General features: G+C 36.1%; 1 protein-coding gene across 1 annotated transcript in view; it reads left to right on the top strand.

Annotated features, from left to right (window-relative positions):
- LOC128658245 (sushi domain-containing protein 4) overlaps nt 1-20,183 on the top strand; it is a 399,617-nt gene that overhangs the window by 319,456 nt on the left and 59,978 nt on the right. Inside the window, exons 5-6 of the mRNA XM_053712782.1 lie at nt 8,092-8,283; nt 14,435-14,579. Coding sequence (XP_053568757.1) covers nt 8,092-8,283; nt 14,435-14,579 — 337 coding nt within the window. The remainder of the gene's footprint in view (nt 1-8,091; nt 8,284-14,434; nt 14,580-20,183) is intronic.

Below are 20,183 nucleotides of genomic sequence, written 5' to 3'. Positions count from 1 at the left end.
AAAAAATTTAATCGAGTGGCGGCGATGTGGGGGGAGCTCGGTTTAGGGGTACATAGGTAGTTTATGGGTGTTAGTGTACTTTAGGGTACAGTAGTTAAGAGCTTTATGAACCGGCGTTAGCCCAGAAAGCTCTTAACTCCTGCTATTTTCAGGCGGCTGGAGTTTTGTCGTTAGATTTCTAACGCTCACTTCAGAAACGACTCTAAATACCGGCGTTAGAAAGATCCCATTGAAAAGATAGGATACGCAATTGACGTAAGGGGATCTGCGGTATGGAAAAGTCGCGGCTGAAAAGTGAGCGTTAGACCCTTTAATCACTGACTCCAAATACCAGCGGGCGGCCAAAACCAGCATTAGGAGCCTCTAACGCTGGTTTTCACGGCTACCGCCGAACTCTAAATCTAGGCCTTAGAATATAGCGCGTGCATTAACCTTTTCCCCCATATAATTCAATAGAGAGAGGAAAAAAAGTGGAAACACACAACTCGCTCACAAACCCGATTGCATGTGCCTTCACCTGACAAGAAAATAGGAATGTTTCACATTTAGAAATACTTAGAATATATTCTGATATGGGCAGAACATAGGAATGTAAAATATTTACAGTAAATACATAGTTAAAACCTGTATTAAATATGAACATTGCATAAATGTTTTTTCATATACATCTTTAGACATGTATGTGTATGTATTTTTATGTTAAAGCCCTTTGCCTGTCTTTTTTTTTTCCTTACACCTGAGACCTCATATCTTTGAGTCCTTATAACTTTATTGTTCAATATTTTTTTAAAATAATTTGTATTAGATAGTGTTATTATGAGTTTAACTGTACTTTATAATGTATTTTTGATGCGTTTTGTGCTTGCGAAACAGTTAACCAGAGCTCTGAGGACGCGCTAACCCAATGAGCGTTAACTCGAATTGCGCTTAAAGAGACACTGAACCCAAATTTTTTCTTTCGTGATTCAGATAGAGCATGCAATTTTAAGCAACTATCTAATTTACTCATATTATCAAATTCTCTTCATTCTCTTGGTATCTTTATTTGAAATGCAAGAATGTAAGTTTAGATGCCGGCCCATTTTTGGTGAACACACTGTGTTGTTCTTGCTGATTGGTGGATAAATTCACCTACCAATAAACAAGTGCTTTCCATGGTCTGAACCAAAAAAATTGCTTAGATGCCTTCTTTTTCAAATAAAGAAAGCAAGAGGACAAAGAAAATTTGATAATAGGAGTAATTAGAAAGTTGCTTAAATTTGCATGCTCTATCTGAATCACAAAAGAAAACAATTGGGTTCAGTGTCCCTTTAAGATATCATCATAAAAAAATTCATATAAGCAAATCTGCATTTTACAGGTGGGATCCTCTCAGAGATTAAAAAAACAATAATAATAATAATAATGTATTGGGGATTTTATCAATTCTGATTTTGAATATACTTTGATTATTTTTTTACTCCTTTTTTTGTAGTTTAGTTCTGAAAATGATGGACTTTTCTTATTCTTGTTAAAAGTGTAAATGCAGACTTAAAAGAATATCACCTAGATTACGAGTTGTGCGTTCGTGTTTTAACGCTGAAAAAATGGTAATTTCAGCCTTAAAACAGCACCACAGCCATTGCAAGTCTTGTCGGTATAGCTGTACCGTAAGTCTTTTAGCCTGTAACGCAACGTCAGTCCCGCACTCTTAAAAATTAAGTTTTTTTCATGGGATTCCCATAGTGCTGCCATTACGAGTTTTGCGGTGAGGCTAAAAAGCTTGCGTTACACCTTAAAAAGACAAGATCCGTAACGCCATCTAAAAGCAGTAGTTATGAGTTTTACACTACAAAACCGTAACATAAAACTCATAACTAAAGTGTTACAAAGTGCACTAAACACCCATAAACTACCTATTAACCCATAAACCGAGGCCCTCCCGCATCGCAAACACTAAATGAAATGTATTAAGCCCTAATCTGCCCCTCCAGACATCACCGCCACTGATAAAAATGATTAACCCCTATTCAGCCGCTCCCCGACATCGTCACCGCTATCATAAAGTTTTTAACCCCTAAACCGCCGCGCTCCCGCATCACAAACACTATTTAAATATTATTAACCCCTAATATGCCGTCCACCCACATTGCCCCCACTGTACTTAAGTTATTAAGCCCTACACCGCCACCACTATAATAAACCTATTAACCCCTAAACCGCAAGCCCCCCACAACAAAATATACTAAAGTAAACTATTAACCCCTAAACTGAAAGCCCCCACATTGCAATAAACTAAATTAAACTAGTAACCCCTAAACCTAACAGCCTCCTAACATTAGATTAAAATTACAATTTCCCTAGTTTAAATTAAATTAAAATTTACCTGTCAAATTAAGAAGACTTCTCGCCGCCTGGATAAGGATTTCGCTGCCTGGATGAAGATAGAAAAGGCCGCCTGGATGAAGACTTCTCGTCGCCTGGATGAAGATCGTTCAAGCGGGACTTCAAAAACTGTAAGTGGATCATCGGGGGTTAGTGTTTTTTTAAGGGTTTTTTGTGTGTTTTTTTTTTTTAAAGTAAGATTTGGGCTGCAAAAGAGCTAATGTCCTTTTAAGGGCAATGCCCATACAAACGCCCTTTTCAGGGCAATGGGTAGATTTGTTTTTTAGATAGTTTTTTTATTTTGTGGGGTGGGGGTTTGTAATGTTAGTGGGTCTTTGTAAAATAAATTTCAGGTAATAGAACTGTTTAACTTAGGGCAATTCCCTACAAAAGGCCCTTTTAAGGGCTATTGGTAGTTTATTCTAGATTAGGTTTTTTATTTTGTTTTTGTTTTTTTTAAATGGGTATTAGAATAGGAATATTTTTTATTATTTTTGATAATTTGTTTATTATTTTGTAAATTGTATTTTTTTCGTTTTGGGGTGGGTTTTTATTTTTAGATTAGGGCGTGGGCAGCAAAAGAGCTAAATGCCCTTTTAAGGGCAATGCCCATACAAATGCCCTTTTCAGGGCAATGGGTAGATTAGGTTTTACTTTATTTTTATTTTGTGGGTTTTGGGGGGTGGGGGTTTGTATACTGTTAGGGGGTGTTTGTTTTGTTTTGTAGCACAAGAGCTGTTAACTTTAGGGCAATGCCCTACAAAAGGCCCTTTAAGGGCCCCTAAAAGGCCCTTTTAAGGGCTCTTAGTAGTTTATTATAGATTAGGGTTTTTTATTTTGGGGTGTTTTTGTTTTTAAAGGGTATTAGAATAGGAATAATTTTTATTGTTTTGTATAAGTTCGGTTTTTTGTAATGGTAGGTTTTTTATTTTTGTAATGTTAGGTTTTAGTGTAAGGCAGCTTAGGTTTTATTTCACAGGTAAGTTTGTATTTATTTTAACTAGGTAGTTAGTAAATAGTTAATACTTCCAGACAAAAAAAGAAATCCAGCGAACTCGGGCTTCAAACCAAGGGTGAGTTTATTGAAATCATAGACTCAATAAATTCCAACATAGAAAGAACCAAAAAGTACATTTAAATGAGTGGGGTAAAAATAATAATAAAGAGCTAAGTAAATGCGCTGTGACCTTAGGCTACCAGTCGGTCTTACGCGTTTCGGCTGAAAGATGTAGCCTTAATCATAGACCTTAAAGTGTAGCCTGTGTTATGCCTTATAAACCCATTGTGGTAATAGCTAAGGAAAAACAGCTGGGGTCACAGCGCAATTGATCAATTAATGTTATCTACAGACTGATTGGAGGACACTTCCCTTCATTTGAATATGTTATACCTAATTTCTGTTTTATATTATATATATAGATAAACTTACTGCAGAAAATACATATAAACCTAATTAAATAGCAGTACTCTTTTTCTTGTGAAGTTCATCAAACAGAAGAACATATAATTCTCAAATGTTAGAGTTACTCCTGGCAAATGGGCACTCTCCACGATAGCTCAGATGACAAAGTATTTTAAACATAGTAGTGTTCATAACATGAATATGTGTATATGCAAACATATAAATATATAAGCACTTTAAACTATAGTGCTCATTTCCTTGTAAAGATTTGCTAGACAAAGAGATATATATGTAATTAATGACTGCTTTCTTCATGTAGATGAACTCGCCCTGGAATGGTTTAAAGGGCAAAATATTTTGAACCTTACCACATTAATAACTTAAATTATATTTAGTTCTACATCCCTATATCAACACTTTGTTATGAGATTGTTATTTGTTCAGAAACAACATGATATGAGTAGCTAAGTCTAAACGTTATTCAACATCATTATATATAGACCTTAGAATGACATTACTCGTTTTCCATACATAAATATATGTGTTAATCCCAACTATTCACTATCCTTTACTGCCACTTTATGTGTCACTGTACCCTACTTCCAGAAATTAATGATGTCTCCTGCTATATTAAATCCTTTTGGACGTCTGGTCTGGAGTGTAAAGATCCAGAATGCCTCTCTGTAGAGAACTCGTTGCATTCTATCACCTCCTCTAGGTTTAGGGGGGATTGTTTCTATTACTTGCCATTTAAAACTATTTACTGACTTATTGTGTTCATATATAAAATGATGCACTAAATCTGAAACGTCTCTTTCCTTGTCAATATTGTTTAAATGTTCTCTAATGCGTGTACGTGCCTCTCTAGAGGAGCACCCTACATATTGCTTCTTACATGCTATACACTCCACCAGATAAATTACATGGCAAGTTCGACAATTAGTGCAAGAGTCCATTAAGTATACTCTTTGTGTACTTCGAGATTGAAATTTGTCAGTTATTGTTGTATGACTACAAGCTATACAATTGGAAAAGTGGCATTTATAATGCCCTTTTACCTGTAACCAGCTACTTGCTGTCGATGATGGTTTCTTTATCATACTTGGGGCTACCAAATTTCCAATTGTACGTCCCTTTTTAGAGATATAATTGAGACCTTCCCTAGTTACGTCTCTGAGACTGTCCTCCCCTGTCAGAACAGGGAGGTGTTTGCCAATTATGTCACAGATTGCCTTAAATTGAGGGCTGTAGGTAGTAATGAAATTGGGTTTATTGCTATTAAACCTATTTAGTGATTCATAACGATTTTTTTGAAATATTTCCCTTCTATCTAGTCTATCTACTTCTAAGAAGGCCCTTTTTATTACTCTCATTTTGTAGCCTCTTTCTAAGAGTTGCTGTTTCAAAATATCTGACTCTACATGAAAATCATGGTCTGTGGTACAATTGCGTTTTAGTCTTATAAACTGTCCTTTAGCCACCCCAAACCCTGTATGTTTAGGGTGGCACGAGCGTGCATGCAATATAGTATTCGAAGTAATTGGTTTCCTGTATAGTGTTGTTGTTATTTTTTGTGTAGATGGATCTCCCATAAGATAAACATCAAGGTAGGCTATCTTATCTGTGTCTGACATATGAGTAAATTTTAAATTAACCTCATTGTTATTTAGGTATTGGACAAATCCCTTCATTTCCTCTGAGGATCCTAACCACACAAACAAAAGATCATCTATATATCGCTTGTATGATCTTATAAGATGCTTGTATGGATTAGTATCTCCAAAGACGTGGGACCGCTCCCACCAGCCCATATATAGATTGGCATAGGCTGGGGCAAATTTAGCACCCATGGCGGTCCCACGTCTTTGGAGATAAAAAGAATTATCAAATTTAAAGTAGTTATGGACCAGTAAAAAATCCAAACAAATTAGAATATATTCTTTTAAACCAGTATCATAATTACTGTAATGATCAAGGGAAAATCTAATTGCTTTTAAACCTAGGTGATGAGGTATGCAGGAATATAATCCTACAACATCAACTGTTAGCCACGAGCATTCATTGCTCCATGTGAGCTTGTCTAGTCCTGTCAACAGGTGTGTTGTATCCCTGAGGTAGGAGGGCAGCTGCTGCACGATGGGCTGCAAAAGAGATTCCAACCAGCCTGACATACTCAGTTAATAACTATTTACTAACTAGTATACCTAGTTAAACTAAATACACACTTAACTGTAAAATAAAAATAAAACCTAAGCTTGCTACAACATAACTATTAGTTATATTGTAGCTAGCTTAGGTTTTATTTCACAGGTTTAGTTTTAAATAGGTATTATTTAGTTAATAATTGTAACTTTAGTTTAGCTCTATTTTAATTATGTTAAAGTTAGGGGGTGTTAGGGTTAGGTTTAGGGTTACGGTTAGGGTTACGTTAGGGTTAGGTTTAGGGGTTAATATAGTTTAATTAAGGTTGTTGCGATGTGGGGGGCTGGCGGTTAAGGGGTTAATACCGTTATTTAGTGGCTGTGATGTCAGGGAGCGGCGGAATAGGGGCTAATAACTTTAATATAGTGGCGGCGATGTCGGGGTGCGGTGGAATAGGGGTTAATAACTTTAATATAGTGGCGGCAATATTGGGAGCGGCAGATTAGGGGTTAATAACTATATTTAGGTTGCGTTGATATCGGTAGCGGAAGATTAGGGGTTAATAACATTATGTAGGTGGCGGCGATGTTGGGAGCGACAGATTAGGGGTGTTTAGACTCAGGGTTTATGTTAGGGTGTTAGGTTTAAGTGTAACTTTCATTTTCCCCATAGACATCAATGGGGCTGCGTTACGGAGCTTTTCATTCCGCAATCGCAGGTGTTAGGCTTTTTTTCTGACCCGCTCTCCCCCTTGATGTCTAAGGAGGAACCGTGCATGAGCACGTCAAAACAGCGCTTGAATTGTATGCAGTATGGAGATCAACGCAGCCATATCGCACGCACAAGCCGGGTGTTTCAAAACTTGTAATGGCTGCACTATAGGGGGTTAAATTATGCAACTTTTGTTGCATTGGTTAATTTACCTATAGCGCGCATTACTCGTAATCTAGCTGTCTATATTTTATAACACTTATATCTTAAAGAAATAATACTTTTATTTAATTTCCAAAATATATAAATCAGATATTAGTATCAGTATTATTGATACTACTTACGTTACTACAAAGCGTTAGCAGTGCAAGCTGTATTTTAGATGAACAGATTTTTCTTGTACTTAAAATATCTTTGAATAAGTAAAACAAGCAGCAGAATGTTTTGTTTAGTGCAATAATTTTATGAAGTATGCAGCGTAATTTAACCTAATATAAGCAGTTTTATCTCATCGCTGTCTGATGTTTAAGTGCATTTTAACCCCTTCAAGCTCCGATAGAGTGAAGCTCACTGCACATTGAATGGAGTGGATTACTATTTACAACTTTAAGGGAGATTAAAACAAAAAAAAATGTTTTGATTCAGAATGAGCAGTTTTAACCAGTTTTGCAATTTACTTCTAAAATAAAATTTCATTCTCTTGGTATCCTTTGTAGAAGGAGCAATAATGCACTACTGGCAGCTAGCTGAAAGACAATGACAAGAGGCATATATGTGCAGCTACCAATCAGCAGCTTCTGAGTCTACCTAGGTATGCTTTTCAGCAAAGCATACAAAGAGAATGAAACAAATTAGATAATTAAAATAAATTTGAAAGTTATTTAAAATTGCATGCTCTATCTGAATCAAAGAAAAAAAATTAGGTTTCATGTCTCTTTAAAGGGACAGTGAACACCTTCAGATTACAACGTCAAATGTTTAGTTATATGCAGTAAAACAACTTTGCAGTATACTTTCATTATTTATATTGCCCTGTTTTCATGTAATTTAATTCTATAATTCTGTTTATTGTATAGAATTCATGTAATTTCATTCTCAGAACTAGAAAATACACACTGCAGACTTCCCAAGGCTCACCCTGCTACATGTATGTGGCTAGCTTTTTCTTCTCCAGTAACAAATCCAGATTATCTTCTCAAAATAGGGCAAGGTGTGAGGGATGTTTGGAAAAATTGCAACAAACAAAGTGTTAATTTGTTTTTATAATGGTTAGACTTGGCTGATATGATTTTCTGTAATAAAACAACAGCAATGTCTTGTAATTAATTACAGGGTGTCTAGTCTCCCTTTCAGGTAAGCGCTCTAATACATTTACAAATATTAAATGCTATAATGTTTATTTGATGGTCACAGAGTTTAAACTAACAAATGATTTATTGCCTCATTATGTGCATTTCTCTTTCTTCCATTAGTTTGCCCACTGCCGCCAATGGTGACTCATGGAGATTATACTTGCCATCCACAGCCTTGTGAGCGCTACAACCACGGAACCGTCATTGAATTTTTTTGTGATCCAGGTTACACACTCGCCAATGATTATAGATATTTCACATGCCAGTCCGGTGAATGGTTTCCATCCAACCCAGTGTACTGTGTAAAAGCAGGTAAGTGATTTTAGATAACTAGCACTCTCAGCTTGGTGTCAGTCTTTGTGGTTTAATATAGTATTTAAACCCAATTGCTCGTTTTTTTGTCCTTTCCAAAATATACTACATACCACATAAAATGTAATAACATATTTCAATGTCCCACAGTAACTAAAAAAAAAAAATACAAAAAAGAAAATTAAAAAACTTGGAATCATCAAATAATAAAGTATAAAATGTACAAACAAAAACATACTAAATGTGCCATTGTTCAACCATTTGAGAAAACCCATGTGGAGTACAAGAAAAACAGTTGGAGGGCAAACAGCGCCTATGACTATGTACCGGCTACACTATTAGGAAGACCCCCTATTAGGTCTGGTGAAGATAACTGTGAAAGATAAATAGGAGCGCCTATGGCTTAGGTACAGTCAGGGATCGCACTCAGGGTGGGTTATGTACTGAAATTGATTATTTATTATAATATCCAAACATTAAACTTAAAACAAAAATATGGAATTAAAACCTCATAAAAACATATAGTCTAATACAAAGGGTACTACTTAGTTACATCAGTTCCTTATTCAGAATCAATCACATACAAAAATATGTAAAAATATATAAGGCAGGGTTTGTATCCTCTATTGCAACCAGGTTATTATACCAAACTGTAGGCCTTCACAACAACCAGACACAACGACTGGTCGATGCTAATAAGCACCGTATGTGTCAATACGAATTCACACCATATATGTGTATGTGCGTGAATAAGAGACAGTGACAGTCTATAATTCAGGATATTAAGATACAATAGTCTAATATGTCAGAGTATTAAAAACGGTGATCTAATATGTAAAAGTAGTGATATAAAACGTGTAAAAATGGTGTTATTTTAAAAAAATAAATCACATTGAAAAAGGATCAGAGACTCTGAAAAAAGTTTTAAAATAAAGTAAGACAAAACCGGTTTGTCAAAAATGTGAATAAGGTAACAAGGTGATATGTAAAAATACAATGACCAAAATGTGCAATAAAGTGATCAATGTTGTGCAAAAGGTGCTCCTGTGCTTGACTCCTAATAAACAATAGTGTCTGACTCAAATAGATTGCTAACAATAGACAAATCCAATGTTGACCTGTCAATATAGCTTATGCAATATTAATACATAAAAACATAAAAAACATATATGAAAAACAAATGACAATTCCTAAAAGTCCTAAAATATTTTCCAGTTAATAGTCCAATATTGTTGGTCCACACTGGTAGGGGACTGGAGGGAGAAAAAACCCAATTAACTTTGAATTGTATCCTGATCCAGAGTCCTAATACTTGCTGGATGAATCTGAAATCAAAAACAGAAAAAATACCTCACATAAAGGGTCTTTAGGGTGAAGTCCAAATGGTATCAAACTTACCCCCAAAGCCAAGATTCCTGGTACTGGTGTAGCCTCACAAACCTCTACGCGTTTCGGCCCTGCAGCGGGGCCTTTTTCAAGATAATATGAGGCTAAAATAAACTGAACTTATATAGCTGATATGGGGGAGTGGCTCGGTCAAATTGCGCCAAATGTTGCTGCCGGCGGGAAAAATTTACCGCCAAAAAGCTGTCCTCGTGATCAATCTATCAAACCGGATATCCGCTATGTCCCATACTTCCGGTTGCGTCACTTCCGGTTATCCCGGTCAATTTCCGGTTTTTATATTTCCGGCGGACGCTATGCCATCTTTGTTATGGGCAAATATGGGCAGATTATGGGCGGGTATTTTCAATGATTTAGAAGTTATTCTTATTCCGCTGGCGTTATAATTATAAGTTTGCCGGCTAAGGGAAAAGGGGGACTATTGGTGGCTATATAGAAAACTGTGAAAAATAGATATAAAAAAAAGATATAAAAATATATAAAATATATATAAATATATAAAAATACTAAAATATAAAAATATACAAAAGGAAGATGGGATTAGATTTTAGGCTCATAAGTACCAGGATAAACATATTTGCAACTGGTAGGCTCATAAGTACCAGGTCCAAGTATACCAGTTGCAAATATGTTTATCCTGGTACTTATGAGCCTAAAATCTAATCCCATCTTCCTTTTGTATATTTTTATATTTTAGTATTTTTATATATTTATATATATTTTATATATTTTTATATCTTTTTTTATATCTATTTTTCACAGTTTTCTATATAGCCACCAATAGTCCCCCTTTTCCCTTAGCCGGCAAACTTATAATTATAACGCCAGCGGAATAAGAATAACTTCTAAATCATTGAAAATGCCCGCCCATAATCTGCCCATATTTGCCCATAACAAAGATGGCATAGCGTCCGCCGGAAATATAAAAACCGGAAATTGACCGGGATAGCCGGAAGTGACGCAACCGGAAGTATGGGACATAGCGGATATCCGGTTTGATAGATTGATCACGAGGACAGCTTTTTGGCTGTAAATTTTTCCCGCCGGCAGCAACATTTGGCGCAATTTGACCGAGCCACTCCCCCATATCAGCTATATAAGTTCAGTTTATTTTAGCCTCATATTATCTTGAAAAAGGCCCCGCTGCAGGGCCGAAACACGTAGAGGTTTGTGAGGCTACACCAGTACCAGGAATCTTGGCTTTGGGGGTAAGTTTGATACCATTTGGACTTCACCCTAAAGACCCTTTATGTGAGGTATTTTTTCTGTTTTTGATTTCAGATTCATCCAGCAAGTATTAGGACTCTGGATCAGGATACAATTCAAAGTTAATTGGGTTTTTTCTCCCTCCAGTCCCCTACCAGTGTGGACCAACAATATTGGACTATTAACTGGAAAATATTTTAGGACTTTTAGGAATTGTCATTTGTTTTTCATATATGTTTTTTATGTTTTTATGTATTAATATTGCATAAGCTATATTGACAGGTCAACATTGGATTTGTCTATTGTTAGCAATCTATTTGAGTCAGACACTATTGTTTATTAGGAGTCAAGCACAGGAGCACCTTTTGCACAACATTGATCACTTTATTGCACATTTTGGTCATTGTATTTTTACATATCACCTTGTTACCTTATTCACATTTTTGACAAACCGGTTTTGTCTTACTTTATTTTAAAACTTTTTTCAGAGTCTCTGATCCTTTTTCAATGTGATTTATTTTTTAAAATAACACCATTTTTACACGTTTTATATCACCACTTTTACATATTAGATCACCGTTTTTAATACTCTGACATATTAGACTATTGTATCTTAATATCCTGAATTATAGACTGTCACTGTCTCTTATTCACGCACATACACATATATGGTGTGAATTCGTATTGACACATACGGTTCTTATTAGCATCGACCAGTCGTTGTGTCTGGTTGTTGTGAAGGCCTACAGTTTGGTATAATAACCTGGTTGCAATAGAGGATACAAACCCTGCCTTATATATTTTTACATATTTTTGTATGTGATTGATTCTGAATAAGGAACTGATGTAACTAAGTAGTACCCTTTGTATTAGACTATATGTTTTTATGAGGTTTTAATTCCATATTTTTGTTTTAAGTTTAATGTTTGGATATTATAATAAATAATCAATTTCAGTACATAACCCACCCTGAGTGCGATCCCTGACTGTACCTAAGCCATAGGCGCTCCTATTTATCTTTCACAGCCATGTGGAGTACAAATCCCACCAATGGCTTATGAGTTATGAAATACAATAATATTACTAATAAAAATAGATACGGTAAAAAAATGACTTAAAACATCCATCACCATCATATCACATTTGATGTGAATCCCCCTGCTAGACTGATCCAATACACTTTTATTTTTTCTATCCATTGGAGCAAAATACAGAACAAGAAAACCTCTTTCTTGTAGAGTTCTATTATCTTGTCTACTAATATCCCTTTTAATAACCACATCCTTATTATCATACAATGACCATACAAGGCCTAGTTTCCATTGAGGTGGTAAAGTTTGGAAACTGGTGGTAACATAAAAATAATTCTCCGTAGACTTTAATGGAGATAAATGTCTTTATGACCAGTCTCCAAACTTAACCACCTCAATGGAAACTAGGCCATAGTCTGTAATAACTACTATTATAATTTATAAAGTGCCGTCAAATGCTTTTACTTATGGCTTTTCCATCTATATCCCTCACAAAGCTGCACCCTTCTGAATTCACATAGCTAATCAAAGTAGCCTGCGAATGGGAAAGCTCAGTTTTTATTTTCCATAACTACCCAAAACGATAAGTCCACCTGATACAAATTGATGAATCACTGAATATAATACTTTTTGGTTCAACTGTGTCATCTTTTAACTTCCAAATGAAGAAAAAACATTATAAACATATTAAAGCAGATGGTATTATTATATTTAGAGAGAAGTTGTATTAAAAAAAAACCTTACCTGCTGAAGCATTTCCACCCAGACATAGCAGATCCAAACTATGTTACTTTATGTATATATCATGACGTGAAAAGTCTGCAATAAAAAAGTGTGAAAAAAATGCATATTTTTATTCAAATTTGAATAAACAAGGCTGTAAACAATAGTGTGTTTTTTCTGATTTTCTTTTGTAAACCCTGTTTCATAAAGAAGAAGGGACTATCCCCATATAAATAAGGGCCTTTGGGTATATGTATATAACCTTGATCTGCTCATAAGGGCTCCCATGAGCCTGTATTAAAATAAACACACATTTAGACACACCAGGGGATCACTATTACCACAGTGATCACCTAGCTGTAAAAATCTATATAGGGGCTTTATGTTAACCCTAAAAGCTACCAGGACATAGGTTCTACATAACAGGGTACTTTGCCTAGCGTACCCTGACGTACTACCTACGTTCTGCCTCATGCTGTGGTCCCAAAATACAAAAGTAAATATAGCAGTATGCTGAGGATCTGGTGACCATGTAGACCAGGGACTCTGCTTATATCCCTTATACAATGCAATGCAACGATCAATAGGTCACAACACCTTGCTAATCCATCTTTATTTTGAACAGACAACAAACATTGCAGCCAGAGGCAGAAGGCATTTGCCTTTATATGATAGCTGAGCATATAAAACATATAAACAGCTGCCAGTACCTAAGATGGTGACTATTAGATTGAGTTGAGGGAGGAGGGTTAGAGAGCTGTTTGGAGGGGTCGGGGGGGGCATAAGGTTCCCTACACTACAGACATTTTAAAAAAATCTGACTAAAATATTCATTAATATATCAAAAAAGGAAGATATTGTACCTCAAAATTACCTCACGATCCACATTCCACTGTAGAGGAACTTAAATCTGAGACTTATGAGGGACGATACATGAGAAATTATGTTGAATAACATGACCATTTTTTTCTAACACCTGAGATCTCATATCTTTGAGCCTTTATAACTTTTTTGTGCAATATTTGTTTTACATATTTTTTATTAGAGGGTGTTATTATGAGTGTAACTGAACTGTGTAATGCATTTTTAATGTGTTTTGTGACACTTTTTAGTTTTGCAAAACAGTTTACGAGAGCTATGAGGTTGCTGTAATTATTTGAGCGTAAATAACACGACCATTTAAAAGCCAGCAAAATTATAGTTGTCAATGCTCTGCTGTGCAACCTATTATAGAGAGGGTCAGCAAAAAGCGTTTCCTTTTGTTTTTCAGACACGAAATGGCCCATTTTTATTATAAAAAGTAGGTCACAGTTGCTGGATGTTGAGGAACAATGAAAGACTGAAAATCAGGCTCAGAAAGCCTTGATACAAAGTCTACTAAATGATTCTAAGATTAATACTGGATATGTAAATGTGACCCATAATTAATTAATTTAATTAAGACAGTGCCGCTGTCTTAGCTTTAACTTCCTACTGGGAGCTGTGTGAGCCAATAACATGATGCATATCTATGCAGCCACCAATCAGCAGCTCCTGAGCCTACCTAGGTATCCTAAGACAACTAACAAAATAGTTTCCCTTTAAGTAAGATTAAAAAGTCACACTTAATATCTTTATAACTCTCTAGGAGCTGTGTGACATTAGAGTATGTTACCGATTGCTATATAAGAGGGCTTCCTTGGTTGCATTGTGTGTGTAAGAGCTGCTGACATGGGTCATTGTGCTTTTGATACTGCTGCAGGAGTACAGATGTCACAACGGTGATTATTGACTGTTTTTGTGTGCAGAGACATCGTGGCCAAACACACAAGACACTCTTTTGACAACGTGGAAGATTGTGGCATTTACAGCTAGCAGCGTGTTACTGGTCCTCCTGCTGGTCATTATTGCTCGGAGCTTTCAGACAAAGTTTAAAACCCATTTCTTTCCAAGGTTTGTACATTTTTTTAAAACCACAATATATTAATAATTCATATTACACTTAATATTTTAGCTCCTTTACAGGAAGATCTAAAAAAATGAGATTTAAAGGGACAGTATACACAATTTTTTATTTAACTGCATGTAATAGACACTACTATAAAGAATAGTATACACAGATACTGATAAAAACATCCGTATAAAACCTTTTAAAAACTTACTTAGAAGCTCCCAGTTCAGCACTGTTGATGAACTTGGGCTGTGACACCCACTGAAAGGAACTGAGAGCAGGCCCCCCCTCCCCCCCCCCTCTCCTTCATACAAACAAAAGCAATCTGAAGTCTGTATACATCAGTATGCATCTAAAACTTTGAGGCTTGGTTATGATTCTGAAAATCAGCACAATGATATTTAAAAATAAGCAAAACTTTTCATTGTTACAAAAACACTCCCAGATGGGCTTTATAAATGGATCGTTTACTAAACATTTATGCAAAGAAAAATCTAGTGTACAATGTCCCTTTGATTTAAAAATAAATACAAGGTTTTTCACTTTGAACTAGCAGGTATTTAGCAGAGTTTAGTTTAGGTATTTCATCTCCAATGTGCCCATTAGTTTTACATTTTTGTATAATCTGTCTATTTTTAGATGGACTTTGACAGTTAAAAACAATTGAAGTCATGTTGTAGTTGCACCAACATTCAAACAGCACGCCTGATCAGTGAGCCAGTACTATGTTAGTCGCTGCTGACTTTCTGAGTGCACGAGGCATATGCAGCATATGTGTGTATTCCACTTAAACAGCGATGGCAAAGTATATTGCAAAACAACTTGTATTTATAATTTAAATGCATTCATGCACATTTCTGTTTGGACTATTATGTCTCATTAAAAATCTAGATATGTGAATGTGTCTGTAGTGTGTTCAATTTTTAATTGTCTTGTCTGTTGATTCAGTTTTTTTCTATTACATTGTATGCATTGTTCATATTTTCTACACAGCTTATTTTTTTACCTCCACTTTTATTCTTAAAGGGACACTGTACCCAAAAATTTTCTTTCGTGATTCAGATTGAGCATGAAATTTTAAGCAACTTTCTAATTTACTCCTATTATCAAATTTTCTTCATTCTCTTGGTATCTTTATTTGAAATGCAAGAATGTAAGTTTAGATGCCGGCCCATTTTTGGTGAACAACCTGGGTTGTCCTTGCTGATTGGTGGATAAATTCATCCACTAATAAAAAAGTGCTGTCCAGAGTACTAAAACCAAAAAAAAAATTAGATGCCTTCTTTTTCAAATAATGATAGCAAGAGAACGAAGAAAAATTGATAATAGGAGTAAATTAGAAAGTTGCTTAAAATTGCATGCTCTTTCTGAATTACAAAATAAAAAATTTGTGTTCAGTGTCCCTTTAAACATTAAATTAAAAAGACATATTACTCAAACGCTAAACCTTGAAAGTGATGCAATATATCTGTAAAAAGATATAAAAATATAAAATATCGCATGAACATCTTTATCAAAGTGAAGGTCCATTTTGATGAATTAGTGCCCGGTTAAAACCTATTAAACCTATTAACAACAAGGGCACTTTAATTCATCAAAATTGACATTTCACTGTTTACTTCAAAAACTTACCTTTTAATCCTTGCAGCAGCTCCAGCGATTGCCCCGGCTGTCGGAAGCCTCTGCAGACGTCAGAAATGACGAATCAGGCTTCCTCCAATCACAGCTTCCCCCCCCCCGGGGGAATCTTGGCCTGATGCAACGCTGTGATTAGAGGAAGCCGGATTCGTCATTTTGGACCCGAGAAGACTGCTTGTGACAGGCGGAGGAAGTGCTGGAGCGGCTGCCAGGATTAAAAGGTAAGTTTTTGAAGAAAACAGTGAAATGTCAATTTTGATGAATTAAAGTGCCCTTATTTTTAATCTAATTCATCAAAATGAACCTTCACTTTAAAAAAAAAACAAGGATATTTTACCTCAGAAATTCCTCAGTAGCCATATTATATTGTAAAGGGACTTTATGCATTCAGTCAGGATGCGTGTCCCTTTATTTCCCACCTCAATTTAAGGAACTTTACTGTGAAATCTAACAAGATTATAGTGAAGTAAAATGTGAACCCAGCACTGATTAAAGGGACACTGAACCCAAATTTTTTCTTTCGTGATTCAGATAGAGCATGCAATTTTAAGCAACTTTCTAATTTACTCCTATTATCAAATTTTCTTCGTTTTCTTGATAGCTTTATTTGAAAAAGAAGGCATCTAAGCTTTTTTGGGGGTTCAGATCTCTGGACAGCACTTTTTTTTTTTTTTTTTTTTACTTTTTATTTTTATTGAAGTTGTGCATATACATTACATTAGTCAAGAGTTCAGTAATAAACACGTTAGGTACATAATAAATTGATACAGCCCTTCCAATCAGAACCGTAAAAATTAAAAGATACAAGGCTATCAAAACACCGAAGATCAATGCAAATCTATACAGCAAGTAACTACTGAACTAAAAAGTGGAACTCATTTTGTTTTTATATGTATATGATAATAAATGATAATAAATAAATAAATGCACCTCTAATGCTTCAACAGGACACTCATGGACCCATGTAAACTAAATGGCTTAGAGGAGGTGCTAATGTAAAACACGGTCACTCTGGGACCTTGAAATAAGAATAAAATGATATAGTGGAATTATAATAATCTGTTAATGAAGACATAAGACCAAAATGAATGTTACACCAACCTAGCATACTGAAATAGAATTTAGAAGGAAAATAAAATGAGAGGAGTAAATAATAAGCACAAAGCTTGTATAAAAAAAAAAATAGGGCTCTGCATTTAAAGACACGGAATGGCTGGCTATAGCTGACAAGTAAGAGAGGCAGCCCTGGTGTAGGGGAATTCCTCCCTCATTTAAAAGTGAGCATTAGGACTGTTATTTAAGCATTACATGGAGCACTTGCCTTAGAAGTGTGCAATTTAGTGTAGGCAAAAATAGGGTTAATCAGCACAAGAGTGGTCCCTGCAAACATCAACTAACCTCTGGAGCCCTGCCTCTGTGGTGATGAGACTGCTGTAATTATAGGGTATGTATAGCCTTGGATATTAGCTAATAGTGAGGGCAAGATAATAGGTACTCATTGGAGGATAAGTGTTACTTGCGTTAGGCTCAAAGATCAGGAGAAAAAACTGGCAATAGAGTCTATAGAGTGTAAATGTTGTTCCTAGTAAAATAAGCTAATTCTGAAGTATCCCAACAATATTATATTGCGACATATTAACTCATTGTGACTAGATGTTTACATAGAGCCTGCAGATAGGAAATTGTTAGTACAGGACAAACAGATGTGACATCTAGCAGTGTAATAAAACAAAACACAAGTAAAGTTTATACAGCGAGTTCTATAAACCAGCACTGCAAACCTCCAACTGCCCAACAAATCATCTTATGCCACTCAGTGTTAGAGTTCTGGAGAGTATAGTGTTCACTCCAGTGCAATAACAAGAATAATCCTCCAGGATCAAAAAGCTGGTCTAATTTTCCCTCCAGCCTGTCGAACCCTGATGCTCCGTACTTCAATTCCATTCCAGACAGAGTGCGGTTATGATATGCGGAGGGGGGCTTCTCGGCCATAGCCAATTTCTCCTCCAGATCGTTAGCTGCACGGCAAATGGGCTGCATCCAGGGTTGGTTCTCCCAGATTGTTGCTTTCGGTAGGTCCAGAGGAGGCTCATGTTTATCTCCAAGGTGCTGTATGCGATGAGTCATCTCTAGACTGGGGAACAAGGCATGTGCGACATCCCTGACTTCACTCGCCAAAGTTTCTGCGTTCGACCGCCCCACAGTGAGAGACTCCCCTGGTGCTCACAAGCCTGGATTATCATCTGGAGGGTTATCCGACACCAGGGGGCCGCCCACCGGGTCATTCGAGTGGTGGTTCTGATCCTTCTTAGCCGGAGCCTGAACCTGAGACAAGGGGTCTAACAAGCTGGGGACAAGCACTTGGGCACTTGTATCCTTGACAGGCTCCTCCGGTAAGATTCTTGGTGCCATAGATCGAGATCCAGTTTGTTTTGTTAACGCACAAAGTCTTCCCCATTCAGCAGACCAGGCCTGCATCAATTTCTCATGATGTTCGTTCAGCAAGCAGGTCATAGCCTCTAGTAATGTATTGACAGTAGGCGCCATCTTTGGTAGGTACATGTGTGAATAGAAAGTCTTTTAAGCCTCCTTCTATCTGTCGCGTAGGTCAAGAATAGTGTTGTATAAACAGAAATTCTGTAAATTGTAGAACAAATTGTTTTTTGGTTTTTTTTCTCAGTGTCTGTGCACTGCTTACCTGGCCTGTAGCATTACCGGGGGGGGGGGGGTGTTGAGAGCCTCTCAGTGAAGAGCTTGCCTTAGGTCTCAACGCACCGAATTGGGTTGCAAGGTGTAGTACTCAACAACATTATGTTTTTCAACTCAGCTTGATCTATAGAATCTGTACTTTAGGATGATGTAGCTGGATTATCATTTAGTACACTGGTAATAGGAAAATTATCAGTGACCTACACAGAGCTACCAATATTGCTACCATTCAAGGTGCTGCCCAAAGACACCTGGACAGCACTTTTTTATTGGTGGATGAATTTATCCACCAATCAGCAAGGACAACCCCGGTTGTTCACCAAAAATGGTCCGGCATCTAAACTTAAATTCTTGCATTTAAAATAAAGATACCAAGAGAATAAAGAAAATTTGATAATAGGAGTAAAGTTGCTTAAAATGTCATGCTCTATCTGAAACATGAAAGAAAAAAAATGGGTACAGTGTCCCTTTAAGCTGATTGCTTGGCTGGGGGGTGGGGTTGTTATTTATTTTTTACCATGAAGATGACAGTAAATAGAGTAAAATATCTTCCTTTTTTTACATAAAGATGTTCATGTAATATTTTCTAGTCAGCTACTTAAAGATTATGCTGCATCACTTTCAAATACTTTAGCATATGGATAACTTGCCCCTTTAATTAAATGTTTAAGCAGAAAAGTAGAGATAGAAAAATAAAGCACAGAAGAACATATGAACAAAGTATACAATGTAATAGAAGCTGAAAGTGTTAGCATAAGGGTTGCTACTAGTGATATTTCAGTATATTTGTTAAAAATAGAGAAAATAACTCATTGTGTAGTTCATTAACAAATCTTGACAAGTCAGAAGGTTTGCTTTTCCCACAGAAAACCTCTGGATATAAATCAAGGTTTAAGGGGACAAATAAAGCTGTAATATTTTACCGAACATATACATTGTTTCCAATGCAGCAAAGGATTGTGGGTAAGATATGCAAATTAGGTTCACCATGACTCACTTTTTTACTTCACCCTGCTTTTAGGCAGACTCCCTTTATGCCATAGCATCGCTGTATACACAGTTTATAAGCTTAGCTAGGGTTAGTGCAGTGAGTCAGAACCATCCCAGGTCAGCTGTTTCATGGTTTTTGCCACTCATCAGCTGGGAGTAGGTCTGAATCACTGCTGGTGAAGTTGATTTCTGGGTGAAATACAAAAACTTTTAAAATTATGGGGAAGCGAAAAAGTGAGTTTAAAATCCTCCACTAAGCACAAAATGTA

The sequence above is a fragment of the Bombina bombina genome, chromosome 4 (genome assembly GCF_027579735.1).
Source record: "Bombina bombina isolate aBomBom1 chromosome 4, aBomBom1.pri, whole genome shotgun sequence".
Lineage (NCBI taxonomy): Eukaryota > Metazoa > Chordata > Amphibia > Anura > Bombinatoridae > Bombina > Bombina bombina.
This window is presented reverse-complemented; position numbering and strand designations above follow the sequence as displayed.